This window comes from Capsicum annuum, chromosome 6 (genome assembly GCF_002878395.1).
Source record: "Capsicum annuum cultivar UCD-10X-F1 chromosome 6, UCD10Xv1.1, whole genome shotgun sequence".
In the NCBI taxonomy this organism is placed as follows: Eukaryota; Viridiplantae; Streptophyta; class Magnoliopsida; order Solanales; family Solanaceae; genus Capsicum; species Capsicum annuum.
Genome location: NC_061116.1, coordinates 205247511 through 205272850, shown reverse-complemented (window position 1 = coordinate 205272850; position 25340 = coordinate 205247511). Strand labels below are relative to the sequence as shown.

Genomic DNA, 25340 nt, shown 5'->3' with positions numbered 1-25340 from the left:
GAATTAATCAAGTTTTAAAACCAATATGAGTCCTCGAATAAAAAAAAATAGAAGACGAGGGACAAATTTTCCAGAATGGCAAGATATTTTATCATGTTTGGTCTGTATAATACTCCCCTTGATTCTAGCCGCCTCTTATTAACGTGTTAGAATCTACCAGAATAATAGTTGTGTATAGTACTACATCAACAGTGACATACGTTGACAGCTTATTTTAAAATTCATTGAATCATATTCAAAGAGTACTGGTAACTCTTCCGGACGGAGGAGGTGTACATAGATCGGGTTAGTTCGATTTTTATTAAATAATAAATTAAATCAATCATATCGGTTTATTAAAATTATAAATCAAATCAAATCAATATAAAATTAATTTTTTCGGTTTAAGTTTTAGTTATTTTTTTTTGATTTTTTCAGTTTTTTTTTTAATTTTTTTTATAATCTTTAATTTTACAATTATATTGTGATCGAAAACTAGATTAAATATGTTTTCACTCATATGCTAATGAAAAATCATAATTATGAAAAAATGAGGAGCGAAAAACTCTCTTGAAACTAAAAAGTGAGATGAAGAGTGAAAAATTTAGGTTTTAAGTTTATATTGAATTTCGATCATTTAATTAACAATTAATGGACAAATATTACAATTTAAATGTCCAAATCTAAATATATATAGGGCAAAATTCAGAAATAGTATATTTATCCCCTTAATATATCTACATCTACTTTTAAATTATTGAAAATTATTAAAAATTAGTTGAAAAAGTATTTAAAAAGTAGATTATAATTAATATTTTATGTATAAAAAAGTTTGAATATTATATATATTATGTCGGTTTGATTCGAGTTTGATTTGATTTTTTTTTATTAACACCAAACTAAATCAAGGATGATTGGTTTGTTTTTTCTAATGCCAAACCAATCAAACCAAATCATAAGTCGATTTTTTTCCTCGATTTGATTTAATTGGTCAATTTGATTTGATTTGACAATTTAATCTATCTATCGGTATCTTCTATGTTCAGAAGTTTATAGCCATTTAAAATTAAAATTCTTCTATACACAACATGGCAGAATCTTTCTTGGCCAATAATTGATGAAACTAAAAGTGGAGATTTCAGTAACTGTTGATTAGTTACAGAACATTTTATCTTATCGGTATATAATTCTTTCTTTGATTGCTCTATGCATGGCTCCTCTTATACTTATCACATCGACTACGACTGGTTAATAGCTTTACCCCACGTTGTAGATGCAGAAACTTCCAACTTTTTATCTTTTTACTATATTTAAGTTTTCGTCTATTAAAATGTGATTTTTTCTTCTTCTAGTAACTAGTAAAGCCCCCATTTAATTCCATTTTACCACATTTTGTCTTATATAAACCACTTCTTCTAGAAAAACAATCAAAACCTTTCATCCCAAAAGACACAAAAGTAAAACAATAAAAATCTATAATTTGGGAAAAAACACATTTTATATTTAAAAAAAAACAACCAACAAAAAGTTGGTTCCGCATTATTCCTTTTCGTTTTTTAATTAAACACAACTACCACTCCCAAAATAAAAAAAAATTAAAAGGAGAAAAACCATATATTTGCAATTTAAAAGGAGATTTGATTTAAATTTACTTCGTCCTCATCTACATCAAGTTTTCGCCTTTTGTTTATGCAGAAAAAATGGAAAAACAAAACCAATTCAGTACATTATAAGAGCCCTTTGAATTGAATTTATAATACAGAGAATTGTAATTGTGATTGTGAAGGAGGTCCCCCACCCACCCTACCCCCTCACGCACAAACTGTACCCACCCAATCTTCTCTCTTTTTCTACATCTAGAACATGCTCATTTTCCTCTACTAATATAGAATATAAATTAAATAAAAAAATCTCTTCTTCTTATCCTCATTCACCGCCTTACATAGTTTTCCACTTTCCCTTCATAAAATAAATCATACCCACATCGATTTTTGTTGCAAAGTTCAAATCTTTATGTATTACAAGGTTAGATTTTAATTTTGTTTTTCCTTTGAAAATTTGGGTTGGGGAAGGCAAATGAACAGGGGTTAATAAGATGGGGAATCGAACCTTCACTAATAAGGTAAACGTTCACGTAACCAATTAACTGAGCTATTAAGATTCTTCGGGTTAATATCATTTAGTTTTATCTTTTGAGGGAGTTTTTATTTTATATTTGATTTGTTGATCGTTGTTGGTAAAGTTCGTAATTTTTTCATTTTTTATTTTGCAGATCTGGTTTTGGATTTAACGATAATCAAGAAAGAATTTTTTTTGTTTGGTGAAGAAAAAGTTATTTGGGAAATGTCGCTTTTGCCCAAAAGCGATTCGATTCACATCCGAGAAGTTTGGAATGACAATCTGGAAGAAGAGTTCGATTTGATCCGAGAAATTGTTGATGATTATCCGTATATAGCTATGGATACGGAGTTTCCAGGTGTTGTTCTCCGACCTGTCGGGAATTTTAAGAATAGTAATGATTTTCATTACCAAACATTGAAGGATAATGTGGATTTGTTGAAGTTGATTCAGTTGGGGTTAACGTTTTCTGATGAAAATGGGAATTTGCCAAAGTGTGGAACTGATAAATACTGTATTTGGCAGTTTAATTTCTGTGATTTCAATCCGAATGAGGATGTTTATGCTAATGATTCGATTGAGTTGTTGAGACAGAGTGGTATTGATTTCAAGAAGAATATAGAAAATGGGATTGATGCTAAGAGGTTTGGTGAGATTTTGATGTCTTCAGGGATTGTGTTGAATGATAATGTGTATTGGGTAACCTTTCATAGCGGGTATGATTTCGGGTATTTGTTGAAGATCTTGACATGTCAGAACTTGCCTGATACTCAGACGGGTTTTTTCAATCTGATCAACATGTATTTTCCTGTCCTTTACGATGTTAAGCATTTGATGAAGTTTTGCAATAGCCTTCATGGTGGATTGAACAAGCTTGCAGAGCTGTTGGAGGTTGAGAGAGTTGGTGTTTGCCATCAGGCCGGTTCGGATAGCTTGCTTACGGCTTGTACTTTTAGGAAGTTGAAAGAGAACTTCTTTATTGGCTCAATGGAGAAGTATGCTGGTGTTTTGTATGGTCTAGGTGTTGTTGAGAATGGACAGAGTGTCCATTGAAGAACAAAGAAAAAATGAACAAAAAAAAAAAAATTAAAAATATGTGAAAAGAAAAAAGCATAGATGCTTAGTATTTGTGTGTGTTTATGATGCCACACTATGTAAACTTTTTGTGAGAAAGTTTGCTTTTGATTTATGATATCAACCCTTGTTTTGGCTAAATTCAAGTTACTCTATAGCTGTGATATTACATTTGCTTAGTTGTTGTTTCAGCTGCTGCACCCATTAAAGCTCTAACTGTCTTTAAAATTGTTGAACCGAGGTCTATTGGAAACAACCTCTCTACCTTTGAGGTAGGGGTAAGCTCTGCATACACTCTAACTCCCCAGACCACACTTTGTGGGATTATACTAGGTATGTTGTTGTTGCTTTGACTTTTTCCTGTATTCGATATAGATTATCTGTCAAATGAGCACTTTTTCCTGTATTCGATATAGATTATCTGTCAAATGAGCACACCCGGATAGAATATTGTATGTAGGGAACTGGTTTAATGGTAATCCGATAGATTAAACAAGGAGGAATATATTCTTGCACTGCTTGTATTATATATATCATGACACATTTTCTGATTTCCCCTAATTTTAAAACGAAAAGCATGAATGGATCGACACAATTTATAATTATTGCCTCTGTCATACTGTTAGCCAGTCTTACGTATTTCAGCATCACTGTTAAATTTTAGCTTTGTTTTGTTTCCTTATGCAGTGATAGCATCAGTTGAAAGACTTGTAGTTTGGCATTTAGCCATTCAACGATAGTTACTTTAGACTTCCAACTCACAAGTCCTATTACCTGTTATGATGTTTGAAGCAGGGCATGCAAACTCCAGTGCACATGTTGCTGGTTTACGTAGTTGAAAGATCATTTGATTAGGAGTCTTGTCAAAAAAGAAAAAGGATCAGGTGATGTGAGATATTTTTCTGATCGATGGGGTGCAAATTTAATGACTCCCATTGAACCCTACCATAGTGTAAGACTACTGAAATCTTACCATGCTCATTTCTGGTCTGAGCTGAAATGGCATGTTTTTTCATTATTTCAGCAGAATGTCGGGAGGATTGTTACTGTTCATTTTGTTGTAAATATTCCTGATTAGGTTTGACAATTGATCAGCAGTTCAAACCCATTTTGGCAACTGTTTTGACCTTTATTTTGCTCAAAGATGTGTGAAACCATGGGGTCTCTCTCATGGCTTCTGACAAGTCAAAAAACCCATTATTCCGTTAACCAGTGAAAGATCTAATGGTGCTGACTGATGCCAAAGGCATTGACGGAAAAGTTGATTTCTAGACTGAGCTTTATAAAGAGTAAGGTTGAAATAGTTACCATCTTCAACACAGGATTTTGATCTCGTGGAGTAAAATATCCATTGCTGCTGAAGCTTTCATGTATCAAACCATTAGCTGGTAGCTATTGCATGTGTGCAAAATTGTCCATTTTGCTTGTATTGTGTCCTTGCAATAGTGAATTCCTTTTCCTGTCGTAGAAAAAACTTGCAGTGTAGGCATATTTCTGGGATTTTGACTATGGAGTTGATAATGAGTTACATTCAACCCAATTGTACGTTGTTTGAAGCAGGACATTTAAGTTCCAATATTGTGCTGAATGCAGATGCTGGTTGTGTTTTTGAAAGGTGGATAGGAATAATCTTCTGTGGGTTGCAAGCTTAATGACTCCTCTTCGATTTCTATCCAAAGTGCAAGACCAATATGCTCTTGAACTTGCTTATTTCTGGTTTCAACTGATACTGACTAGCCCTTTTTCTCCAGGCAGAGAATTAAAGAGGTTTGTTACAGTTCATTAATGTTGATGTTTTGATTAGGCCCGGAAACTGAGCATGAGTTGAGCATAATTATGGAAACAAATATGACCTGGTTTGCTCAACAGCTTGTGCAACCAGCTGTCTCTCTATGGCTTCTTACAAGAAGCATAGCTGGATGATACACAACCAAACTTAATTTGATGGCGACATTGACTTGTGTACTTTCAGAAAGTAAAGGGCTAATAGAGGTCTACTAACGGAGTGAAAAGCTGGCACCTAAGACCTTAATGTTGTTCTACACTTTCTCACCTTGTAATCTTGTTACATGAGTCCATTTGGTGTTGCAACCTTGGATTGTTGCTACTTATTAAGCCCCTTCCGTGGTTCATAGGAGGTGAAATTCAAGTTGTTCCAGAAGTCAGCTCAATGAGTTGATCTATAGATTAAATGAGAGAAGATAACTGGGAATGAACATCCTCTTGTGCCTTGGAGTATGTTCTCGATGTTGGAGGGACAACATTGATGGCGCTGATGTTTAAAATAACTACAATGTGGACCGAAGCTGAACAAGAAGTGACTCGACAAAGGGCATATGAATCAAGGGTCAAAAAGTGAATTCCTCACTTCTTTCTCATTCATAACCGTTCCAGAGACTTTCATCTCATTTTTTCTCATAGCGGAAGTATGCAAACACCTTTGGACAAGGGACATGAGCTGCGCCAGGCAAAGTTTTTTTAATGTTATGTACGGTTGCCTCTGATTTGTCTAAAATTTCCCCGTTAATCAGAAGAGAAGCCTCTGTCTGTTTACGGTTCTTTTTCTTTGATAAGAATACACTTCTATTTATCTTGTATTTACAAGCAACATTTGCCCACAGTAGAGAACCACTTCTGACGTTTTTGCTTCTGCAGTAGGAAGGTATCTGGTTCAGTAATGGAAAGACGATACAATTCATACCTTTTAATGGCTTGAGACGGAACTAAGCAGCAGTCAATTACTAAGCTTATGAGATACATGGATGGGTGGAGGAAAAGGAATCACACCTAGGATTCTAGCAGTGATTTAAGTGCTCCATCTTACAAAACCCACACCAACACCATAATGATGACACACTTAACAAAAATTTGATCTGGAAACCTTGGGGTCTTTTGCTAATTCATCTTAGAGATTAGGTCATTAATGTGATCCTCACGATTTCTTGAATAGCCCCCATCATTGTATCGTCTCTTCTTACCCTTCAAAGCTTCATCTGGCTTGGTGAGAACAAAGGGGCACAGAAAGCTAGTGACCTCCTTGAAGTGTGGACCGACACTAGCAATCTCTCTCACAACGTCCTCTATGCATATAATTCCATACTGGCCCAGTGTCTGCCAAAATAAGTAGTTGAGATACCACATCGTAGCAATGCAGGAACGCCACAAAACATAAAGAGTGACCAGTTCAACAATTGTAATTATGTGATGGTAAAAGAAAAGGAAACAAAGGCACCCTCTCGTTGTCCGTTTTACCAGAACTTTTCTTGTAGATCAGATCCTTCACGCTCTTCAGATTGGGGTATCTTCAAAGAAACAAAACACATTGATTGGTAAGCCGGTAGAACAATTAATATACTAGCATGACATGCATGGTTTTCAAATAGAATATGCATTATACTGAAGCAATTTTAACCACAGAATTGAAAAACGTAACTCAATGCTTAAGAGGCATATATAAGAAGTTTAAGCCTTTCTAGTGGAGCCTAAATCATGCAACACAAACCACGTAATTAGTCCATTCAGAAGATAGAGGGAGCCTTTTTGGAACTAGATTCGGCTTATGAACTGGTCCATAATTGGTTACTGGAGCAGATCATCAAGTAACCATGAAGAAGTAAAAAGATGAATATACTGAATACCATTGCAGCAATAAGAAATTAAGTTAAGGCTCCACCTTTTGCAGAATCTCCATTGTTCTTTCATTTCCTTTTACAAAGCCCCCACTGAAGATCTTTCGCAACCGCAAAGAGTATAAAAACTTCCATTTTCTTGGATGCATATCACTTTTCCTGCAGCGAATCACAAATATTAGGACCCAAAGGCAGGTCAAACCAGCAAAAAGAGTATAACTACAATAACAAAACAATGAACCTACCCTCCGATGCATATTACGAATATAAGTTTGGAATCTGACAGTCATTGCTCCCTTGGTTCTTCTTTTTCCCCTTTGTTTCATTTGGACAAGGTCCATTTCCTGAATGAAAGAAAGCAAATAGGAACTTAGACAATCTACAGAGGATTGAAGTACAATACACAATAAACAATCTTGGTGACTTAGGCTCGGAACACAACAATACAATGTTGAGGTCATTTTGAATGTTCTATTTTGTCTAGTAAGAGGCAATCTGATTAGGATATAAACTAAGACTGAACCTTTTCGTTTTTTGAAAAGGAAAATTCAGAAGCCACATATGATCTTTCTTCACAATATAGTGAAAAGGTGATTTTTTGAACTTCTAACAAGTCCTACTCCTTCTGAAGACACTGATTTATATACTTAAACAGCTTTTTGGTTAATGCTTCCTAGAAAGAAAAGTTCAATATGTGCTATCCGTAGCTGGTATCTTCTTCAACTTCTTTTTCCTGCCTCTTCTCAATGAGTGTGTTTTTATTTCTCATCTCTTTCCCCGTTTCCGTTTGGCTCCTTTTTTCGGCGTTGTGCTATTGTTAAATGGCATTGGGATGCACATGTTTTAGGTATGATACATACGCTAGTTAACCTATCCTTAATTCAGTGTCTGTAGCATAGCCTAATCCCAAGCTCCCAAGTGTGTTGACTAGTGGTCAATGAAGTGGGAGAGAGACGCGAGGCTTCAGGTTCGGATATCTTAGTGGAGACAAAATACTAGGAGAGTTTTTCTCATCTGCCCAAAGTGTTGGTGGGAAGAGTTACCCGGTAGCTTGTGTTGGCGGGACTCGGGATATCTTAGTCGAGGTGCACGCAAGCTAAACCCGATCACCACTATCATTGGAAAAGGACTATCTCAGCTTTCCTTTCTATCTAATTGCAACTCTTTAATGTGAATTGGGCAGGCAAAAACCTCTCTGTTGATATGTCTTGACATTGATCACAAACTTTGCATACATTCCAACAAATTAACCACCAATGCAATTTAAACAACGAATTCAGTCAACAAAATACCTTATCTCTATACTCGCAAATAAACTGCTGGGGCTTCTTGATAACAAAACTCTCAGATATGAGCTTTCTGACTTTGTGTTCCAGCGGAAGTTTCCTTCTAATTGGCCATGCTTCATTGCTCTTCCTCTTCTTTAGAATCACTTCTGGCATATAATGCAGTGGCTGTGGCACTGGTACCTCATCCCCCATAATCAGCTACACTATTTCTGACTCTGAGACAAACAATACACAAAGTTAGAATCGAACAATCATTCCATATCCATAAACATATTTATCTCCTCATTCTGTTTTTCAGTTTATTTGACAAGCATGTTAGAACATTGAGTGGAACTAATAATCCCTCTGTTCACTTTAAACTTGTTCCGAGAGTCAAACTGCTGCATGAATTTATGAACAACATTCTAAAGATTACTTTTTTTTATAGTTTTCGAATATTAAGATTTAAAATATTGAATTAATACAATTTAATGTTGCTCTAAAAATTATCAAACTGACTCTCGTGAATTAAAATGTTAAAACGTGACAAGTAAAAGTGAAAACAAATTAGAGAAAATACTCTATTTTCACCTTGAACTATACGCGAAAAGGCTGAAACACATCCGAACTTTAGTGCGTACGTGACATAACACACTGAAGGTTCACATAGGCACACGTGTATGCCATGTAGGTACTAAAGTTGTTAAAAATATGATTTTAATTAATCAAGGATAATACGCCCTCTAAAGTTCGGATGTGTCTCAACGTTCTCGTATAGTTCAATGTGGAAATAAAGCATTTTCCCAACAAATTATCTACCTACGTATTAACAGTAAGAATTCACAAATAGTCATGAAAGAATGAAGGTTACAAATTACTCGGAGAAAGTGACGGCGAGGAGTTCGCCGGAGAGATTCAAGGAGCGAAGAGGTCGAGCTGAGGAAGGATTTAATAAGGTTTTAGCCCGATGGAAAAATAACATAAACTACACATCAAATTCTCAATTAATTATTAAATCAATTTTAATATACCTAAAATAAAAAAAAAAATATCAATCATTAATTATGTATCTTTACAGGAGTAATTAGTTTAGGTGTACGCGTCTTGCGCGTATATCTCATTTTAATGAGTTCAAACATTACATTAAATAGGATATTTGTTTAAATTATAAAGATGAATAAAATAATGAATTTTAATATCTTTTGAGTATGTAAAGATGGAGAATTTATTTATTAAATCTAATCTTTATGAAAAATATTTTAAAAAGTCGATCGATATTCATCTACCATCTGTAAATTGTAATAAAATAATACAATGATGGAGACATTAAAATAATACAATTAAATCTAATTTTTAGACACAAAAAAATTCTCAAAGTCATCCGATACTCATCTACCACCTGTAAATAATAACAAAATAATACGATAATAGAGATATTAAAATAATACAACTAAACCTAACCTTTACATAAAAAAAATCCCCAAAACCGACCAACATTTATCTATCACCTGTAAACTGCAACAAAATAATATGATAAAAGTGATATCAAAACAATACAATTAAACTTAAATTTTACACAAAAAATTCTCAAAGCCAATCGAGATTCATCTACTAACTGTAAACTTCATAAAATAACAAACTAATAGAGATATTACGATAATACAATTAAACCTAATCTTTAACTAAAAAATTTCAAAGCCGACCCACATTTATCTAACATCTGTAAATTTAAATAAAATAATAAGAGAATAAAGATATCAAAACAATACAATTAAACCCGACCTTTACACAGTGATCACAAAGCTTCGATTTTGATCCAACTAATTCTTGTCTGAGCGAAAATTGTGACCTTAAAGAATGATTTTGAATTAAAACAAAGAAGATATATATATATATATATACACACACATGTTGAGTTCTATTATGCTGACAAAAATAATGAAGAAGTTAAGAGTTAGAAAAATTAAGCATCCACCATCTAGACAAGCAATCGAATCAAGTTAAATAAGCATCAATCATATTCTCCCAATAGACAAACTGGTTTGTTCTCTAGTTTAACATATATCTCAATATTTATAGAAGTATTTTCTTAATAGAATCCTATTTTAGGAGTATTTTTTTAATTGAATAGTAGAAAGAAAAATATTAATTAATTCTCATACCATATATTTTAGGAAATTCAGTAGAAAGAAAAATATTAATTAATTTTCTTACCGTATATTTTAGGAGTCACATATATTTTAGGAAGTCTAGTCAATATAATAAAAAATTATTAAATAATAAATTTTAAAAATAGTGAAAAGACAGTTTTATCTAAAGAAGAATCTTTTAATGAAGGGTAAAAAGTTCAAATCACTTTTCTAAGGGTTTTCACATTTTTAATATATTATAGATAAAAAAAAATATATCTTCATTTGGTGTAACAGTTTCAAAATTAAATTTGTAATAATTATGTAAAATATTTTAAAAAATTATAATTAGATTTTAAACTGTCAAGATTTATGTTGTTTATCCTAATTTTATTAGGAGAACACTTCAAATTAAACTATTTCAATGAAAATCGCCATGAAATTTAAATTTCACTTTCTAACCGTTTCAATTTACTGGCTTGTTCTATACCGTTTCTACACACCTTCTATACAGTTTCTATACAAATCTTATACATATAAATATTCTATACGGAAATTACACAGTTTTGATACACAATTTATATAATAATTGTACATTTTTTTTGCACGTTTTATACAACAATTATATAATTTTCATACACTTTTTATATATTTTTTATATATATTTTATACATATACATATTTGATAGAACTATACAATATCTATACATAATCTTATATAGATACATATTCTATTTAACAATTATATCGTTTTTATATAATTTAATTATAATTTTTAAATAATAAAAAAAAAAAAATATTTGATCAGTTAAAAAATTTATAGTAAAAAAAAAATTAAAATATTTTTAAAAGGGCCGAATTGTCCAAGTTGAATATTGTATTAGTATTGTATATAGACTGTATCATTATTGTACATGGATTGTATATGGACTACGTAGGCCAAAATGACCCAAATTAGTAATGGCTATAAAGCGAAAATAGTATACCCGACTGACCACTTTTTAAATTTTTTTTAAATTTGGGCTATTTATTTTAAAAAGTGTTATAGAGTGTCTTTTTTTAATTTTATTATTATTGGGCTTTTGGAGTAGGAATCCATCATACGGTCATGTTATTCCATCTAGGTACAAATTTCATGAGAAGTCTGTTTTAATACCTTCATCTAATAAAAGGTGTCTGAAATTAGGTTTGACAAAGAAGTTTCTAAATTTACACAGGTACTCATGCATTTTCACTTGAAGTACATACAAAAAGGATTGAACCTTAGTCATTTTCACAAGTACTTTTTCTGCATGCCAAATAACTTGTATCATCAATAAATTGTAATTATACTAGTAACTAACAATAAGAACTATTAATATGAGAAATCGGAGAAAATTTACAGCTATGTATATAATCCTGAAAGTCCTGAACGTGATTTTAGAATTTGTGTAACTAAAGAAAATTAATTGGACGATAGATAGATTGGGGGACTAATTACACTAATTCAAAATTTGTAAGATCATTTTTGAATGCCAAATACTGGTGCACCTATTCAATTTATAGGGATGATCAAAAACTACTGAAGAAATAGCAATTTTCGAGTTATGAAAAGGAACTCAAAATTATATGATTGGTAAAAGGTTCACATCTTATCCAAGTGCAAAAATAAATAAATAAATTATGCACATGATAAAAAAGAAAAACAAAACCTTCATGAAAGATAAAGATAAATGAAAGTCTTAGACGATTTGCATTGGGAGTTGTGGGGTCTCAATCCTATGTATGCTATGAATGATTAGACTAAGGAAGCCCACTCCATACAAGCTTTCTTTATAGTAGTAATTTCTTACTTGTGCGTTCGACAAAAACTAAGATGTGATGCTTATCTTACTTTACGAGAAAACTATATAGGACCATGCCATGTTATCCAGTGTCACCCTGAGGGCCTGAGGGGTCATTTGGTGGGATGAGATAAACAAGGACATCGTATTGCGATAGTTATCTTGATATGAGAAAGCTAATTTCATTATTTTAATTTAAATTATGCGATAAATAATTTCAAGATTAACTAGCTACTAATATTCCATAATCAAATAAGGAAAAAAAAATTCTCCATTTTATTTCGAGATTAACTTTTGTCATAGTAAACCAACCCTCGCAGTCTAAACTTAGTTTGCACATTATGTGGTTCCTTTTCAGCACGTATACCTATCTAATTGCCGGCCACTTGTCTTCTCCAGATATTTTTCATTCCATCAAACTGAAATCATTGTAATCATAACGTATAAGTAATATACAAGTGCAGCAATAAACCTATTAATAGATTAAGTACACTAAAAGTTGCGTATTAAAGTAGTTCACATTATCAGTGTACATAGAAAGACGATAAAAAGTTGCTAATATCTGTCCAATTTTGCTATTTTTCTTGGCGTGATAATGTAGAATATACATATCGTGAAAGACAACAGTAAGGAGTACTAGTTAATTAGATGACTGGTAATAAAATGTAGTTAATTAAGAACACATATTAGCTCGTAGTTTAAATGCAGAGTTGGAACATAAATGGGGTCATGGGCAGATTGAACTAGTCAAACAAATTTGAATTATATAGAATTTGCCAGCAGTACATTGTGTCATGTTTGACAAGACAGAGAAAGAGACGGTAGGTGCGGCTACGTCTCTGGTTAAAATACTTGCTAAAATGTAACACAACAATCCTATATTTTAAAAAATATCATGCAAGATGATAAGACATTGATAGTACCAAAAAGATGTAATGGACAAGAAGGGATTGATTAGGTGGTAAACATCCTTCACCTCCGATCGTAATGTTATGATTTCGGGTCACCAAAAGAGGAAAGAGGAAAAAAAAAAAATATACTAATTGAGAAAGCCATTGTGTTCCACATGAATTCCCTCACAATTCTTGACAACACATGCATCTCTCCTTTTGTATCATCAAATATTCATTTTTAACCATAATAAGTCCTTGTAACTGCAGGTCTAACTTCCATATCAATTAATAAACATTCATACATCTTTCTTACTATACATTAAATCCAATAATTTTCATCCAACATATATTTATCGATCATTACATTACACAAAGTGGATAGTCCCACCCCTGCCCCACCCTAGTTCCCTAAATTCCTCCATATGAAGTTTCCCACATCAAATCATCAAACCATGTAACTTCCTTTCAAAGTTGAACCACCACATTCCTATAATTCCCTTTACTCCCCTAAAACAACTCTACCACATCCCTCAATGAACATGAACTCCCAAAATCAATCAGGGCAACAACAAAATGATGAACACGAGAACAACGGGCTCATTCTTGATCTAACCCTCCTCTGCAATTGGGACTCGAAGCCCTCAGATGATCATACTTTTCACACAATAAGCTCATCGGATGATTCTCAAGGCAACAATGACGAAAAGGAGCACCAGGTTTTCTCATGTAACTATTGCCACAGGAATTTTTACAGTTCACAGGCACTTGGTGGACATCAAAACGCACATAAACGGGAGCGAATTACAATAGCAAAGAGAAAGCAGAATATGGCTTCAATGCCTATTATGCATGGTTCCTTTCATAGGTCTCTTGGTATTCAAGCCCATTCCACGATTCAGAAGCCTGTTATGTCATTCAACACCTTCAGGGCACCCGCATTTCCACTTCTATATAACACACATTCAGCTGGGTGGTGGTCTAGAAGACGGATGGATCAGTTACCGGCTATAGGCCGCCTAATTATGCCTGAAAGTCACGGTACTGGAAGGTTAAATTTCGGTAACATGAACAAGTTTCCAGTAGTGATTGATTCTCATTTGATGACTAATCATCAAGAGGATTCGAAGAAGCTTGATTTGTCTCTCAAACTCTAAAATTAATAATTACTATGTTGTTATATTAATTAGTACTAGTAGTAAATCAAATTTTCTAGTTACTTTTTCCTTTTGTCGTTTGACAATTTTTTCTCCTTCTTTATTTAGATCTCTTCCATTAAAGTTGCTATATGATGTGGTTACAATCGTTCATTATTAGCCTAGGCAGAAGGATTGTAAATGTTACTTTGACTGCAGTCAGCTGCAGAACATGTAGTACGGGTTTGGCAGAACCTATATTTATATATGGATTGAGAAATCTGTTAAATATATCAAGCTAAAAATACTTAGAATTCATAATTTCGGATTCAAAATTAAAATCGCCTCTGCACTATACAAAAGATTTAATGTTCAATTTTGCATTTAAACTATTTAGTACTAGTTTCTTGAAGACACAAGGAGTTAACTTTAATTTTGTTTGTAAAAAGCCTCATAGAAGTGGTGAAATTATGGAGTTCACACAAGTACGAAGTAGTGCATGTTTCCTTAATGTTCACAAAAGAAGGAACACTTTCCTATCGGTTCATTTATCATACAGAGATCTTGGATACGTGACAAATGTGTATGTGCAATGAATATCCGTACTATTGGATGAATTATTATAAATCTTTCATAATATGTGTACTGTATGCAATAATGCATCATATGGTGGGCAGAGAATGTTCCCCTCAAGTCTTTCAATTGTCACTATTACATTCAAATATGATCCACCTTGCGGTAGATGAAATAATAGACCATCCTATTGAGAGGTCATCATCAATGTGTTTGTGGAGTCATGTGAAGAGGAAGCTTCATAGTGACCCCATAGGTGGAGCCAGTTTGAGCAAAGGTGCTCCGGTGCACATCATCCATCAGAAAATTATGTAGTACAGAAAAGTTAATGTTTAGCTATTATTGATGTATATTTAATTTAAACACTCTCAATGAGAAGAAAAATTGTACTACATCATTAGCCAAATTTCGGACTCCGGAGCTATATGACCCTACCTCTCCCACTCACAAAATATTCGAAACCCCCAACAAGGATCCTTAATTTAAGCATGTCGTAATCATGTAAACTTGATTGCATGATCTTAATTAATTGAACAAGAAGAGTCTTTCTCAACAAATTAGTGGGACCAATTAGCCTTGTGATTCGTCCAAATTTCATGAACTTATGTTATGCCATGTTTCATGGTACTAATCTTAGCTCAAAAGGAACAAACAAGAACTACTGACTTCCACCAACTTCGTACAATGGTCAGCTAGCAGAAGATATGTTTGTGTAATGGGTGTGAAGATGATAGTTCCAATTATGCTAACATAGTTTGAAATAACACGGATTTTTTTATTTTTATTTTTTAAATTGAAATTTGTGATTCTTAACGAATTAGTACAATGTTTAAAAATGGCTATAAAACATTTGAAACATGTAGCCTTAAAATGTCATAATAGTTGTGTGGTTGTAAAACTTCTCGTTACGGATAAAACAAGAAGTGTAACAGCAATTATTTTTAAATTTAAAAATATGTTTTTTTTTTTTCTTAAACGAACTAGAAAAATATTGTAACAACAGAAAAGGAGAACAAATTTAGATCGGATGTATCAAAATCTAGAATATACATCAAGGTGATTAGGTGAATGACCAGATGACATGCATGGTGTAGAGTTGGCGGGTGACTGAAAATACAGATAACTACAGAAATAGCAGGTTCCTCCATATTTTGTGTTTTTATAACCACAAATGTGAAGGACAAAGTTGTTTGACATATGATTAGGAGGTTATGGGTTCAAGTCTTAGGAGCAGTCCCTTGTAGAAATAAAATGTGAAGTTGCATATAATAGACCCTTTGTGGTCGGATAGTGAAAGCTTAGTGCACCCGTCTGTCCTTTTTTGACAAGCACAAATGACATGTTGACCCGGACTAGCTAGATGTAGGGGAGCTCGGTGCACTAAAACTCCCGCTATGCATGGTTTTAGAGAAGGATCGAACTACAAAGATTTATTGTACGCAGTTTTAACTTGCAAATTCTGCTAAAGATTGACCCAGACTATGTGTATTTGTAATAACTAATTGTACTAAGTTTTTTTTAATTATCTTCTCATCTTCTGTTAATTCCGCAGTAAATGAAACAAAATTATAGTATAATATACTTAGCTGTTCAATTAGCTAACTAACTAATTACCAGTTACCACCATATACTCATTGCTAATGTGATTGAAATAAAGTGTACCCGTTGACAAACTCAACGATCACAAATTATCAAAGGTATATTTAAGATATAAAGTCATTGATAATACATTTCTTAATATGTTTAAACTTGAGAACTTAAATATACGTGCACTCCCTGCTTATATGTTTATAGTGTGAGCTATGAACATGTTTTCCTCACAAACAATAAGTATGGAAATTATCTACACCTAGTTATCAGTTACTCCCTCCACATTTTATAAGTGTTCATTTGGGTTGTGATTTTATTTCTAAATAAATGCATGTTTAAACCTTCACATACTTTGATCATAGTCTTCCCAATATTCCCTCGAGTTTAAATATAATCATTAATATCAAGTTCAAAAGAGATAAAATTTAATTAGAGGTAGGTTGATAAGGTTATTTTTAATTTTTTAGAAGTGACGGAGTAATTTATTAAAAGGTGCGTTTAAAAGGAACACTTATTTAGAAATAGAGGGAGTATGACGTAGGCTCCATGACCAAATTAAGGATCATTGTCAAACTTAACCACCATAATAACTATTTCCTCTCAACGAACAATGATTTGGCTTTTCCCCAGTCAGAGAATAAATTCAATTTTGTATTGATAATTAAAAAAAATGACGAAGAAAAGTATATTTTACTCATTGAATTAGGACTTAGGACAGTCTGGCATATTGGATTCCAAATAGTTGAGACGAGACAAAAAGAATAAGAATGAATAATGTCAACATATGGCGGAAATAAAACAAAATCATGTCATGAAAGGGTTGCTTTACAACTTCCAAGGATTACGAGCTAAATGTTTTCAAATGTTATTCAAAATATATTATATACTACACATAATAAAGTTCTAATCATTTGTAATTTGGGTTTACATTTCAATCCCAATTTTTCCTTAGGAATTATTCGAAGCTTTTTCTCAAGGATTTGGGCCTGATTCCTTCAGAATATGTGCATGAACAAATCCATTCTTCATCCAAATTGTACTAAAGAGTGCTCCTACACGTTTTTGTTTATATATATACTAGTCCGATTATACGCGCCTCACGAGTGTACCTTACTTTAAAGAATTCAGTTTTACTAAATTACTTTGATATCTTAATTAGTAATTGTCTATAAAAATACTAATATACAAAGAATGAGAAGAAAGTACCTCAATGACACGAAGATTGTTGATGAAGAGTTTATCAACTTTTCATTTTTGAAGACCACTTAAATCAAAATCAAAATTAAAAAAAAAAAAACGTTAAAACCTCCTAAACATTAAACAATTTAGGAATTTTTAGGCACAAAAGAAGTGTGACAAATTCACCTTGTCATATTCCAATGAACATAAATTCAATAGCAATAAACAACTAAGATATCAAATTTTAAAAAGTTAGCGTTATCATACAACTCTATACAATAATACATAGAATTTTATTCAAACTATTTTAAGAAAATAAATAACGAATGAGAAGAAAGTATTGCAATGATACTAAATTAATGGTATTTTCTTATAGAGAGTTCAGACTTTATGTTTTCAAAACAACTATTTTTATAAAAATATATTCATAAATCAAAACGAATTTGATTTAGGATGCCTATGATTGGTATTACATATATATTATTTATATTATATTAGGATACAACTCAATGTTGAAACATTAATTTATTTTTTTCTAAGAAAAATTGAATGTTGAAAAAATAAGGAAATTTGTTAGGACAAAATTCAAAACAAACTGCACTATTGAAAGATTTTGTAATTTTCCAAAAATAAAGTTCTTTGCTTTTTAAAAAAGTACCACCCCTCTATTTTTCCAAAATAAAAAATTTGTGTAATCAAGTAGCTGCAAGGTTACGTTTTGTTAAATCCAATAATTGCCAATAGTAAACACAAGACGTTATTGGGAAAATTCATAAAAGCAATATGGAAGATGTAGAAGTGTGAAAATTCATGAGAGTCAAATATTGGTGTATAAGATACTCTTTTGAGATCCTAAAGATTATTTCTTCGGCTCTTTTTGCTAATTGTCCAATTTTAGGATTTGTTTTTCCATTCTTATTAAATCTTTCCCTTTTTAATTGAAAACATGGAAATATAATTATTATTTTTTCTATATATTTTAGGACTCTAGTTAATATTAAATATAATAATATAATAATAAAAAAAATAAGTAAAAAGACGATTTTGTCTAATGCAAAAATTTTTAATGAAGGGCGAAAAGTTCAAATCACTTTTCTAAGGGTCTTCACACTTTTAATATATTATAGATTATAGATATAGATAAATTATAGATATACAAAAATTAATTATATGTGTGTCTATTATATATGTGTGCGCACGTATATGCATTTGTGTATGTGTGTGTGTGTGGGGAGGGGGGGGGGGGGGAATATTATATATCCAACGACCAACAGGATATGTATGCATTGTATACACACTAATAATATATGGAAAATGATGCACCTTAAACTAGAAGATTTGATGAAGATGCTGTTGGAGACTGATTTTATTTGCTGATTTAGGTCATTGGACAGATTTCATTTCTATTGATGTGTTGGGCTTGACTCGTTTATTTTATTGTCCATCTTATTATGACCCGGTCCATATTAAAATGTATATACATATAGGGAGTGAGATATTTTATGACAGACAATCCATTTTCCCTCTTTTCAATAATAAGAAAAAACTCCTGCTTCTCTCTTCTTTCTCTCTCTAGAATGTTCTACTAATATCTGTTGTTCTTCATCATTTTCTTAGATCTTTATCTTCTTCGTCGAATGTTAACATGGTATCAGAGTCAGAATTTTGGTAGATCCGTTCGATTTTTCGTATGGTTTTGACAATTTGACTAGTTCAGGTACTGTTCGAGTTCTAGTGTTTGATTGGTAGTCCACTAGGCTCTTCATTTTTGCCTACACAAAGATATACAGAGGAGGCTCAGTGTTCCTTTCTCCATTTTTTGACTTACAACAGTGTCTAGTATTTTCTTATCATTTTCGGCTTTTGTGTTTCATTGATATTCTGATTGAGGACATTCTTCTGGTAGATACTGCTGTCATACTATAGATTTGTTGTATTACTCATTGATCTGCTCTTGTATTGGTTTTGTGTTGAATATCTGATCATATAATGGAAGGAATGCCAAATTCCTCTTTCCCTAGCAGTTCTACTACTGCATTACCTAGAACCGAATTTCACAAGGATGATTTCACTCATCCTTGTCACCCTCTACATGTACATCCATCTGATGTGTTGGGAGGGTTACTGGTTGTTGTTCCCTTTGATGGAACTGGGCATGCTAGCTGGAGATGCACTATTTTGGTAAATCTCTCTGTTCGTAATAAATTGGATTTTATTGATGATAGGTCTATTTGTCCCTCTTCTGATTCTCCTTTGGCTAGGCAATGACAAAGATGTAATGACCTAGTCTTGTCTTGGCTCCTTAATTCATTAAGTAAGGAAATTAGTAGAAGTGTAGAATATTCTAAACTCGCGAGTGAGGTATGGAATGAACTTGAGGATAGGTATGGGAAAGTAGATGGTACAAGGCTATTTGAGCTAAGAAAGGAACTTGCCCACATTTCTTAAGGTTCCCTGGATATTGCTTCTTATTTTAATCGTATTAAATAATTTTGGGATGAGATATCTTCCATCTTCACCAAACGTGCTAAATCTTATACTTGTGGAGCTAGAGCCTTGTATCAAGAGGATGAGAATGAACAGAAATTGTACCAATTTTTGTTAGGGCTAAATGAAACACATGCCCAGGTAAGGAGTCATATTCTCCTTATGAAGCCTCTACCCTCTGTTGGTACAATATATGGTCTACTGTTAAATGATGAGAGACAAAGACAAGTGTCCAATTCCTCATTAGTGTTATTTTCTTCTGAATTTTTCCTCTTTTAATGCTGGAGTTGTCAAACATAACCCCACTTTTCCTTCAAGGGTAAATTTTAAGTTTAATCCCACTAAATCTAATGACCTGGTTTGCAAATATTGTAAGAAGCCAAGTCATAACATTGATAAATGCTATAAACTACATGGGTTCCCACCTGGTTTCAAGTTCACCAAGACTTTGGGTCCTAAGAAAGTTGCTGCTTAGAGTGAAATGGCACCTTATACTCATCCGGACCCTGTTAACTCATCTAATTCTGAATTTCCTAGTTTGAATGCTGAACAACACCCTGTTACCTCATCTAACTCTGGATTCCCTGGTTTGAATACTGAACAACACTCTCAGTTGTTGTCTCTACTTCAATAAGCTCAGATTTGTCCACCTGGACTTAGATCTGCTCCTGCTTTATCATCTCTGATGGCTTCTGCTGGGTTGGCTGGTAAGCTTGTAGATGTTAATGCTATGTTTAACTCATGCATGCTTTCTCAAGTAGATAAATTTCTATGGATTGTAAATTTTGGGGCTTCTAACCATATGACATCCCATAAAGAATTACTCTTTGATGTTCAGACCTTGCCTTTTCCTGTTCTTGTTTCACTTCCAAATGGTTATAAAGTCAAGGTCACAAATAAAGGGTCCTTGACTTTGTTCCCTCATATCACTCTACGCAATGTGTTTTATGTCCCTACTTTTTAATACAACTTAATCTCTATCCATAAATTATTAGAACAGTTGAATGGGGTTATTTATTTTACTAGAACTTTGTGTGTTTTTAGGGCCCTTTTCAGAAAATGCCTCTGGTTCTTGGTAAGGTAGATAATGGCCTATACAAACTGCTTTTGTCATTTAGTGCTGCTGGGAGTTGTCTTTCACATTCTACTTCTCATATTCCTAGTTGTTGTACCTCTGATATATCTGCAACTTGTAATTTTGTTAGTCATTTTACTACAAATATTACAAATCCTGTATCTGTCATGCATAATTCCATGAATAAAATAGATGTTTTTTGGCATTACAGACTTGGTCACATTTTCTTCTAAAAAATAAAACACATTCCAGATGTGCAACCTTTTGTGAGTCAAAAATAGTCTTTTCCTTGTCCTGTCTGTCCATTAGCTAGACAAACAAAACTTCCCTTTCCTGATAGTTTCATTAAGTCCACTTCACCCTTTCAATTACTTTACATTGATACCTGGGGTCCATATCGCTCTCCCATATATGATGGGGCTAGATATTTTCTAACCATTGTTGATGATTTCTCTAGAGCTACCTGGACCTATCTAACAGGAGCAAAAAATAATGCTTTTGATCTCTTAAAAGCCTTTATCAACATGATAGAAACTCAGTTTGGTTCAAAAGTGCTTTCCATCAGGAGTGACAATGCCCTTGAATTAGGATCTAGTATTGTTGGTTTTGTTTTCTTTTCATCCAAAGGTATTATTCATCAAACCTCATGTCTACATACTCCAAAACAAAATGAGATAGTGGAAAGAAAACATAGACATTTACTTGAAACTGCTAGAGCCTTATTATTTCAATTCTCTGTACCTATCAAATTTTGGGGTGACTGTGTGTTGAATGCCACATATCTAATTAATAGGTTCCCTTCTCCATTACTGAACAATAAAAGTCCCTTTGAGGTCCTGTATTCCAAATATCCCACTTACTCTCATCTCAAATCTCTTGGGTGTTTGTGTTTTTTCACTGTCACCATTTCTCACAAAGATAAGTTTGCCCCTAGGGCCGTTCCTTGTGTGTTTTTAGGATATTCTTTTGGCAAAAAAGGGTTACAGATTAAATAGTCTTGACTCTAAGTCTTGTTTTGTGTCCAAAGATGCTATTTTTCATGAACATATTTTCCTTTTTACTGCTTCTCTATATTCTCCCACTCCTTGTCCTCCTTCTTTTTCTTTGATAACTATATTTCTACCATTTCATCTTCCATCTGCAATTCTTGAGGGTTCATCTATACCTGAACCTACTCGGATTGCTTCTCCCCCTCCTTTTTCTACATCCTCTGCTCTTGATGATCTTGTTGTTCCGCCCGTTTCTTCTATTTCTTCCTTACCTCCTTTGAGACACTCTACTAGATCTCATTCCATTCCTAAATAGCTTCATGACTACTCCATTCCCCCTTATCTTAGGCATACTGCTGGTCAGGCCTCTAGTTCTTCTACTCTTCCAGTCTTTACTTTTGGGAAACATGTTGAGGTTGAGCCTCATAGTTATTCTCAAGCTGCTGCCATTCCTTCCTAGCAGGATGCTATGAGATTGGAATTTAAGGCTTTGGATACTAATGGTACTTGGTCCATTGTCCCTCTTCCTCTTTATAAAAAGTTTATTAGTTGTAAGTGAGTGTACAAAATTAAATATAAAGCTGATGGCACTATAGAACGATACAAAGCCAGACTAGTAGTTAGGGGTGATACCCAAGTTGAGGGTATTGATTTCCATGAGACATTTTCCCCTGTTATGAAAATATCCACTGTCAAAACCTTGGTGGCTGTTGCTATGAAAAAAAATGCCCGATGTTCCAATTTGATGTTAATAATGCCTTTTTGCATGAGGACCTTGATGAAGAGGTCTACATGAAGCTCCCACTTAGGTTATCTGTTGAATCTGGTCCTGGTAATGCTCCTTTGATTTGCAAATTGCAAAAATCTCTTTATGAATTATGATATGCCTCAAGGCAGTGGTATACCAAGCTTTCTTATGCTTTTTATTCTAAAGGCTATATACATTCTCTCAATGATTATTCATTGTTTACAAAGGGTTTTGATTCCTCTCTTGTTATCCTTGCCATTATGTGGATGATATCATCTTGACTGGCTGTGATCTTAATGAAGTTGTTGCTCTTAAATCATTTCTTCACTCATCTTTTCGTATCAAGGATTTGGGCACACTCAATTATTTTTTGGGGCTTGAGGTTTTATACACCGATTTCGGTGTTTTGCTTCACCAACGGAAGTTTATCCATGATTTATTGGTTTCTTATAACAGTTTGGTTTGTTCTCCTGTGGTGTGCCCTCTTGAGCTTAACACTAAGATCAAGGCTGGAGTTAGGCCTCCTCTTCCTAATCCTGAAGAATACAGGTGTTTGATTGGGAAATTTAACTTCCCTACCCATACACGACCTGATATATCCTTTGTGGTACAACATCTTAGTCAGTTTATGTAGACTCCTTGTGTGCCTCATATGTCTGCCGCATTGCATCTTCTTCGGTATCTCAAAGAACCTCAGATTCTGGCCCTTTTCTCTCATCTGTACCTGATCTATCACTTGCTGCGTATTGTGACAGTGATTGGGGTGCTTGTGCTGATAGTCGCAGGTCTGTGTCTGGTTATTGCGTCTTACTGGGTGATAGTCTCATTGGTTGGAAATCTAAGAAGCAAGCCGTTGTCTTCCTCTCTTCTACCGAGGTTGAGTACAAGGCCATGAGAAAAGCTGTTGCGGAGATTACTTGACTCATTCATCTTCTTTCTGATTTTGGTGTTTCTGATCTCACTCCTGTTCCCTTGTTTTGTGACAATCAGGCTGCCATTCACAAAGCCAAGAACCTTGTCTTCCATGAGCGGACCAAGCATATCGAGCTTGACTGCTATTTTGTACGTACCAAGTTGGCTGATGGTTTAATCTCTCTCTCTCATACTTCCAGCTCCTCCCAGCTTGCTGATGTCTTTACCAAGTGCTTGACTGGAATTCAACATCATGCACATTTACTCAAGTTGGGATTTGTGTCCCCCTTCAACTTGTAGGGGGTGTTGGAGACTGATTTTATTTGCTGATTTGGGTCATTGGACAAATTTCATTTCTATTGATGCGTTGGGCTTGACTCGTTTATTTTATTGTCCATTTTATTATGATCCGGTCCATATTACAATGTATATACACATATAGGGAGTGAGATATTTTACTGCAGACAATTCATTTTCCCTCTTTTCGATAATAAGAAAAAGCTCTTGCTTCTCTCTTCTTTCTCTCTCTAGAATATTCTACTAATATCTGTTGTTCTTCGTTGTTTTCTTTGATCTTCATCTTCTCTGTCGAATGTTAACAGATGCAAGTATAGGAAGTTTCCTAGAACCAAATATGGTTAGATTTGATGAAGATGAAAGTGTAGGAAGTTTCCTACACCAAATATGGTTAAGTGATTGTATCAATAATCTTTCAAATAACAAGATAACATTAATAAATCTTTTCCACTTGACAAATCTTACGTAAAGGTAAAGAAGACTAATCTTAGGTTCTAAACTAAAGGCATCTAACTTTCATAGTGTCAAATTACCCGCAGCTTCAAAATTAGTAAAAGAATTTCATATAAAAATTATGAGGATCAAACTAGATGATTTTCAATTTGTCATAAATTAACATTAAGCAAGTTAAAAGTAGGTACAGATCGATAATTATTCTTCTGGACAAGAATTATTTAAAGGTACTTATCCAAAAAAGTCATCCATGTTCTTTGTTCTCAATCAATGTGTCTTCTTGACAAAGATGTTTAAGCCAAACAAATTGAGAAATTATTGGAAGGATTCACAGACGATAATATAAATATATTATGCATTTGGATATCACAAAATTATCAGAATTTCTGGGAGTGATCTAGTTGTAAAAAAAGAAAAGGCTAATAAGGAACCTAATGTTTTTTCTTAATTAATAATAATATAATATACTAGAAAGGGCAGTTAGTTAGAGACATAATTGGCCTCTCAAAACCAATCATGCTATCTGGTGACTACTTTTAAGAGATTAGTACTATTCCATTCTCTTCAAAGTGAATAAAGCAAATAGCAGGAATATCAAAAGAACATTCACACACGTAAGGGTATCAAATCAGCAATGCAAAGTTAAATTTGAGACGAGAATTATTTACATTTTTTTGAAAAATTATTTCACTTTAGTGAAAAAAGTGAAAATAAGATGCGTTTGACCATGAAAATTTCAAATACAATTTCGGAATTGTATTTGAAACTTTTTTCACTCATACTTCTCTCACAAAATTTCAAAAACAACTTTAATTTATATTTATGGCCAAACACAACTCTAACTCCAACTCCGCAAAATTATAATTTTCATGGTCAAATGAGGCCTAATCTTTTATTAAGTTTAATTTACTTGTTTGTTTAAATACCTAATATATTTTTTTAATTATTATGATTATATATATATATATATATATATATATATATATATATA

General features: G+C 33.2%; 3 protein-coding genes across 4 annotated transcripts; 2 read left to right on the top strand and 1 right to left on the bottom strand.

Moving 5' to 3' along the window:
* The first annotated feature begins 1432 nt into the window (after positions 1 to 1432).
* Positions 1433 to 3312, top strand: LOC107876019 (probable CCR4-associated factor 1 homolog 6). Of its 2 annotated transcripts, none has more exons than XM_016722977.2 (2): positions 1433 to 2101; positions 2252 to 3312. In XM_016722977.2, the coding sequence occupies exon 2, from the start codon at positions 2323 to 2325 to the stop codon at positions 3148 to 3150; it is 828 nt and encodes a 275-aa protein (XP_016578463.1). In that variant the 5' UTR covers positions 1433 to 2101; positions 2252 to 2322; the 3' UTR covers positions 3151 to 3312. The 2 variants fall into 2 exon arrangements, with proteins under 2 accessions (XP_016578463.1, XP_016578464.1); XM_016722978.2 differs by having other exon boundaries at positions 1500 to 2004.
* A 184-nt stretch (positions 3313 to 3496) lies between these two features.
* LOC107876020 (60S ribosomal protein L7-1) lies at positions 3497 to 8920 on the bottom strand. The gene is given in 6 exon segments (XM_016722984.2): positions 3497 to 6282; positions 6424 to 6473; positions 6845 to 6959; positions 7046 to 7084; positions 7086 to 7144; positions 8093 to 8920. Coding segments are annotated over 6 exon segments (453 nt in total). The 5' UTR covers positions 8282 to 8920; the 3' UTR covers positions 3497 to 6281.
* A 3986-nt stretch (positions 8921 to 12906) lies between these two features.
* On the top strand, positions 12907 to 14337 carry LOC107874767 (zinc finger protein 3). Its single transcript, XM_016721511.2, has one exon. The coding sequence runs from the start codon at positions 13447 to 13449 to the stop codon at positions 14065 to 14067; it is 621 nt and encodes a 206-aa protein (XP_016576997.1). The 5' UTR covers positions 12907 to 13446; the 3' UTR covers positions 14068 to 14337.
* Positions 14338 to 25340: the final 11003 nt, after the last annotated feature.

What these genes read in the sequence shown, in the direction of transcription:
- LOC107876019 (XM_016722977.2), top strand. Translation starts at nt 2,323, where the DNA reads ATGTCGCTTTTGCCCAAAAGCGATTCGATTCACATCCGAGAAGTTTGG.
- LOC107874767 (XM_016721511.2), top strand. Translation starts at nt 13,447, where the DNA reads ATGAACATGAACTCCCAAAATCAATCAGGGCAACAACAAAATGATGAA.